This window comes from Pholcus phalangioides, unplaced genomic scaffold, assembly GCF_987345545.1.
Source record: "Pholcus phalangioides strain wild (caught in Gottingen) unplaced genomic scaffold, Ppha-v1.0 ptg000008l_1, whole genome shotgun sequence".
Taxonomy (NCBI): Eukaryota; Metazoa; Arthropoda; class Arachnida; order Araneae; family Pholcidae; genus Pholcus; species Pholcus phalangioides.
This window is the reverse complement of record NW_028301601.1, coordinates 42,739,828-42,746,840: the sequence shown is the minus strand read 5'-3', so window position 1 is coordinate 42,746,840 and position 7,013 is coordinate 42,739,828. Positions and strand designations below refer to the sequence as shown.

The window sequence follows — 7,013 nt, the reverse complement described above, 5'->3', positions numbered from 1 at the left end:
GTAAGTTCACCTGAAGCGAAAATGTGGCATCATGCCATGGAGGAAGAAATGAGGTCTCAGGAAGAGAATCGAACATGGGAACTGACAGAACTTCCTACCGGTAAAACGGTAGCAGACGGATCACTTGACAAGATGAAAGTAAGGCTTGTCACAAGAGGTTTTGCGCAAAGAAAAGGTCAAGATTATGATGACTTGTTTTCACCCGTTGCTCGTTTTAATACCCTGCGTACTGTTCTCAGAGTTGCGGCTTCACATAAATTGTATCATCTTTGGGATTCTGACAGTGTTGATTTAATAACGCTCATCTAACTCCACTCTGATTAAAAGACGACTTGTCAACAATCACCAAATTAATTTATTTACAAAAATTAACACACACGAAAAAACATCAACATGTTATTTACACTGACTCGCAACAACTGTATATTTTTTCTTCTTCCGGTCGCTTGGCGCGCGTAATCGGCGTGGTCACTTTTAACGCCAAGCGTTGGCGAAACTCCGCCACACAACTCCCCCGCCAGTCTCACATTTCATTTGTGAGACGAAACCGAACTTTGCGACCGTATCGGAAGATGTAAGTTTTGTTCTTATCACTGGAACTGTCACTGGAACGTGATGAGTCATTCTGAACGGCTTCATCCAACAGCAAAAATGCCGGCTTTAATCTGTCGATGTTGACCACCTTTTCTTCGTCATTTACTTCCACCACGAAGTCCTTGGTCAATCTACGCACAACACGGAATGAACCTTCGTACGGGCACTGGAGAGACTTCTTGAAGAGACCACGGCGGATGAAGACATGAGTGTAGGTGGTGAGCTCCTTCGGGACGTAGATCTTTGGGAGTCCATGCCGCACAGGATTCGTTGGGTTCAGAGAGCTGATGATCCTCTGCAATCGGGCAATGTAGTCGGGAGGGTTAGACAATGGCTGATCATCGTACAGCTGACCAGGGAGACGAAGTGAGGAACCGTAAGTCAGCTGGGCTGTTGAGGCATCAAGGTCACTCCTGTATGCTGACCTTAACCCAAGAAGAACCAATGGGAGAGCTTCATAGCAGTCTGAGTCGAGGCCTTCCAGGACTGGCTTTAGCATATGACACATCAATGCTTGCTTGAGTGGCCTATGGAACCTTTCCACCATTGCATTGCACTGTGGGGTATATGCAGCGGTCCTTGCAATTTGGATGCGAAGCATTCGGGAAAGAGCCTGAAAAAGACCAGATTCAAATTGTCCACCCCTGTCGCATGTTATCCTCTGAGGTGTACCAAATCGTGCAATCCACCCATGTACCAACGCTCTGGCGACACTTTCAGCCGTCATGTCGGTTAGTGGCACTACCTCGGGCCATCTCGTGAATCTATCTACCATCGTTAGACAGTAACGGAAACCATGACACGGAGGAAGTGGTCCTATCAAGTCTATATGAACATGTGAAAAACGTTCATCGGGGACTAAAAATTTTGTCAAAGGCGACTTTGTATGCTTATGCACCTTGGTTTTCTGACATAGCACGCATGCTCTACACCAAACAGTTATGTCTTTGTTTTGATTAGGCCAAAAATAACGGCTATTGATTAATTGTTTAGTGGCCTTGATGCCAGCATGAGATAAGCCATGCACCTGTTCGAAACGTTTTTTTCTTAAGGTTTGAGGGATACAAAATCTATTTTCTCCAGTAGAACTATCACAATAGAGGTGAACATCGGAAGCAGGCATCCTCAGTTTCGTTAATTCTACACTACAATCAATATTACCATCCAGGATATTTTTCATTTCCTCAACTTCAGATTGCATTTTGCTCCATAACTGCATGTCTGATAATGAGGAGAATTGGATTTCACAAATGCGGGATAAACTATCGGCTACAATATTACTTTTACCTGGTAAATACTGAATATCTGTGGTAAACTGTGAAATGAAGTCAAGCTGCCTAAGCCTACGAGGTGAGCATTTATCCTGTTTTTGCTGAAATGCAAATATGAGGGGTTTATGGTCCACAAATAAAGTAAAGGGCCTAGCCTCTAACAAATACCTAAAATACTGAATTGCTGAATATGCAGCAAGCGATTCCCTATCATAAGCTAAATAATTACATTGTAGGTGTAGGTTGTTGTAGGTGACAACTTTTTTCAAAAATAACTAAGAGGTTTTGGACCATCAGGTGTTACTTCATGTAATACAGCACCCATCGCAAAACCACTGCAATCAGTGACCAAAGCCATTTTAGCATCTGCTGAAGGATGGTACAATAAAGTTGCCTCAGCCATGGCATTTTTTGCTTTTTCGAAAGCTGTGTCTAAGTCCGAATTCCATTCGATTTTCCGCTTGTCATTCTTTTTTGCCCCAACCAGTAACTTATTTAAGGGTGCAAGAATGACCGCACTGTATGGAATGAAACGGTGATAGAAATTTATCATCCCCAAAAATCGTCTAAGTTGGCTAATATCACTATAGTCCGTTTCAGGTTAACTTTGCAGTGGAGAGAAAGGTAGAGAGTGTATTCCTTCGCCGCAAAATAAAGTTCTCATAAATCGTAGTTTTATGATGATCATTTATACAGAATATTTCAATTTTTTTTAATGATTTTGAAAAAATAATGAAAAAATATCGTTTTGAACCGATGTTTCTTCGTTTGAAATTTTTAAATTAGAAAAAAATATTTTTTACCATTATCCAAAAATCTATAGCAACCACAACGACATTTTGGTGCGGATACCCTAGAAATCGTCCATACCTTTCCGAGGCAGCGCATCGATACATTGGTTAAAAGGCTTTTGTTGCCATAGCAACGAGTGATGAGGTTCCCTCGCAGCTTCCTCTTCACTGCAAAGTTAACTTGAAACGGACTATAGGTTTGGGAAAATTCAAGATTGCATCAACTTTTTCTTTAGCAGGACAACAACCATTTTGATTGATTGTGTGACCTAAAAATTCAATTTGCTCTTTGCCAAATTCACATTTAGATTCGTTAATGAAAATACCATATTCCAAAAAACGTTTAAAAATTTCTTCCAAATGCTGCCTGTGCTGCTCCAGATTCTCACTAGCAACCAAAATATCGTCAATGTATGAAAAAACATAGTCTAAGCCACGCATAACCTCATTGATAAATCTTTGGAAAGTTTGTGCTGCTGAACAGAGGCCAAAATTCAGAAATGGAAATTCAAATAACCCAAATGGTGTTATTATGGCAGTCTTGGGTATATCCGGTGGATTAACTGGAATTTGGTGGTAGGCACGAACCAAATCAATTTTAGAAAATATGCACTTTCCATTGAGCATATGCGAGAAATCGTGAATGTGTGGTACAGGGTACTTATCCGGTACAGTAATGCGGTTCAGAGCTCTGTAGTCACCCGTGGGTCGCCAGTCAGACAAACCCTTGAGAACCATGTGTAAAGGGCTGACCCAATTACTTTTTGAAGGCCTGCAAATACCCTTATCTAGCATATAATCGAATTCTCGCTTGGCTATATTCAACTGCGCAGGATTTAATATGCGTGCTTTGGCTGAAACAGGAGGGCCTACGGTAGGTATAAAATGTAACGTGTTGTGCTTTACAGTATTTTGAGGTGCGTGATCTCTTTATACTTGAGCAAAAGATCGGCATACACAGATTTGTCCGAAACTGTTTTTACTGCCTGAATTTCACATAAACCAGCACGACCATGAGACACAAGATTTGTCAAGGGGTCAATTAAGTTGCGTTTTTTAATGTCAACAAGCAAACCAAAATGCTGTGAAAAATCAGCCCCTATAATAGGTTTGCTGACATCGGCAAGGATAAATGGCCACTGCAATGTATGGCGTAATCCTAAATCTAAAGTGAGCAATTTGACACCATATGTTTTTATACATGTCCCATTCGCAGCATAGAGATTAAATGTGCTCACAGCAGTTTCTTTACTCATAAATGATCTAGGATAACATGAAACATCACTACCTGTATCTACCAAATATTCAGACTTATTTAAGCGATCTTTCACATACAGCCTGCAACTTAAAACCAAATTCCCAGAAGCCGCAGCTACTTCTGATTGCTTGACTCGTTTTTTGACCCATAGAAACAGGGCGAAACCCACTTAGTTGCTTTTTCCCCCAATCGAAAATGGTACCAACAAAGCCAATTTTCTTTTTTTACTGCATTACGATTTCTAGAATTAGAGCGATATCGACCTTGATTATTGTTTGATTGACGGTGACTCAACTCGGTCAAATTCTCTACTTGTTTTGTTAATTCATTTACCTGATGTTTGAGATCAACTAGTGTTGCGCTTTCATCACTTTTACCAGCAGTCAAATGAGAGACATTTACGGAAGCAACCGACACAGCAGTGCATTCGCAAATTTTATCTGCCATCTGTGCCAATTTGTCCAAATTTTCGGAACTAATGGCCAGGACGGTTTGCACTGTGATCGGCAATCTACGCAACCATAAATTTTTCAAAAAATTATCATGAACGTGACCTTCGCAGAGATCTCTCATTTGCCTTAACAACATTGAGGATGAGCGATCCCCTAACTCAACATCCTCAAGTAATGTTTAAATTTTTTTCGTGTGAGAAATTTCAAATTCTGGAAGCAAACGGGCTTTTAGCTGAGAATAAGGCCGATCTGAAGGGGGGTCGCAAACTACGTCAGTAACATGTGACAGTGTTTCAGGGACAACTAATGTGTCGAATTTTGTCTGATCAAAAGTAATCCCAGACACCCTGAAACTGGACTCTAATTGAACAAAATATGGTTTCACATTGTTTGGCCAAAAATTTGGTACTTTGACAGACACACGACGACATTGTGATTCAACTTTCTCATCTCCTGAATATCCGGAGATGAGGGTTTCATTTATATCAGGTTTCGGATCCGGCATTATGAGCGTGTAAACTTCAATACCAATGCGAACGGAATTGCACTTTTAACACCCCAGAGGACACACGAGAAAGTGAACATACGAATCCGGCCTACCTTTATTCAGCCACGTGCCAATTAATGTTCTTGCGTCATTCCACACCGTATCACCACATTTGGGATTCTGACCGTGTTGATTTAATAACGCTCATCTGACTCCACTCTGATTAAAAGACGACTTGTCAACATCACCAAATTAATTTATTTACAAAAATTCACAAACACGACAAAACATCAACATGTTATTTACACTGACTCGCAACAACTGTATATTTTTTCTTCTTCCGGTCGCTTGGCGCGCGTAATCGGCGTAGTCACTTTTAACGCCAGGCGTTGGCGAAACTCCGCCACACATCGATTTGATGTGAAAACAGCTTTCCTGTATAGATTTCTTGATGAGGAAATTTATATGCGACAACCAGAGGGATATGATGATGGCTGGTCGAGTGTGTCGTCTTATACGTTCGCTTTATGGAATAAAGCAAGCTCCCCGATGCTGGAATCGTCTATTCGTGCAATTCATCACCAAGTTGAATTTTCAACAATCTCAGGCTGATCTATGTCTGTTTACTAGAAAGACTGAGGAAGAGATGCTCATCATCGCTCTCTATGTTGATGACGGACTGGTAGCTGGATCAAGCAAGTTGGAGATAGACAAGCTGATCGCTGATCTGAAGAAAGAGTTCAAGATAACTGATGGTCCACTAGACTCGTTCTTGGGTGTCCAAGTTCAACAGAAAGAAAATGGGGACATTTTCATATCTCAAGGCCTGTATGCTGAGAAAATCTTACATCGTTTTGGTATGGAGCAAGCTAAGCCAGTAGTAACTCCATGTGAAACCACTAAAGCTCAGGAGGGAGCTGATCCTGTCGATGTTCCCTATAGAGAAGCAGTTGGGTGCTTACAGTATCTAGCTGTGGCTACTCACCCGGATATAGCTTTTGCTGTAACTTTTGTGTCTCGAGCTTTGTGCAAACCAACAAAAGATGACTGGATTCGTGTGAAAAGGATTGGTAAAAATGGTACCACGAAGGTACCACTGATTTGGGCCTGATGTATCGTTCATCTCTGAGATCAAGCTTCTGTGTTTACAGTGATGCAGATCATGCTGGTGATAAGAAAACTCTCTCGAAGGTCAACTTCTGGAATGGTCTCCTCGAATTCAGGTGCTGCTATCACCTGGTGGTCAAGACTTCAATACAGTGTAGCCATCTCCTCGACGGAAGCTGAGTATGTAGCCGCAAGTGAAGCTGCTAATGAGCTGGTGTGGTTGAAGCTGTTGTTCAAAGAACTTATCGGATTCTGTGACATTCCAGTTCTCTATGTGTGGACAACCAAAGTGCTATAAAGCTGGTGCAAAATCCACGATTTCATCGCAGATCAAAGCATATGATGTTCGATTTCATTCAGTGAGTGAAAAATGTGAAAATAATGTAATGCCTGTGATGTATGTACCGTCCCGAGATCAAAGGGCTGGTATCATGACAAACTCATTGTCAAAAGTAATTTTTAATTGTATTCGCAAAAGTATTAGGCTTCATATCGGGAGGGAGTGTTGAATTACGATATCTCGCCAACTTTGGCGTAGACTTGGTGACAGAAATATGTATTACCGCCAAGTCAGTTCGTTCGTCATTAGTCGAGATCTGTACTTGCGGAGACTGGGTTGTGTATGTGCTAACTGGTCTGTTACATTTTTTTTTTGTTTCACTTCACTATTAATTAAAATAATAATTAGCTATGAACCACTTCGTATTACTTTGCAAACTCTGTTGTCTACTCTGCTACACCTTGCGTCTGTAGAAATCGCAAGAAATTTAGATTTGTTTCTTTCTTGAATCGCACAGGAAGTCGCCAATTTGGTTACCTTGTATGTCCCTCAAAAAAAAAAAGGAAATATCACGTGATCCAAAAAGCCTCATTAGTAGGAATACATAAATTTCGTTTTTACGAAATAACCGCGATAAATGCGAAATTCACGAGATAAATGCGAAATTTGTCAATTTTGACGAATAAATGCAAAAAATTGAATTTCTACTACTTTTCTGCGAAATCTCCATAATTTAAATTTTATCGTTAATTCTTCTGTGTGTTTCCAAAAGC

The 7,013-nt window shown here is 40.8% G+C and overlaps 1 protein-coding gene across 1 annotated transcript; it reads right to left on the bottom strand.

Moving 5' to 3' along the window:
* Window positions 1-523: 523 nt before the first annotated feature.
* Window positions 524-1,321, bottom strand: LOC149084314 (uncharacterized). Its single transcript, XM_089235302.1, has one exon. The coding sequence runs from the start codon at window positions 1,319-1,321 to the stop codon at window positions 524-526; it is 798 nt and encodes a 265-aa protein (XP_089091428.1).
* Window positions 1,322-7,013: the final 5,692 nt, after the last annotated feature.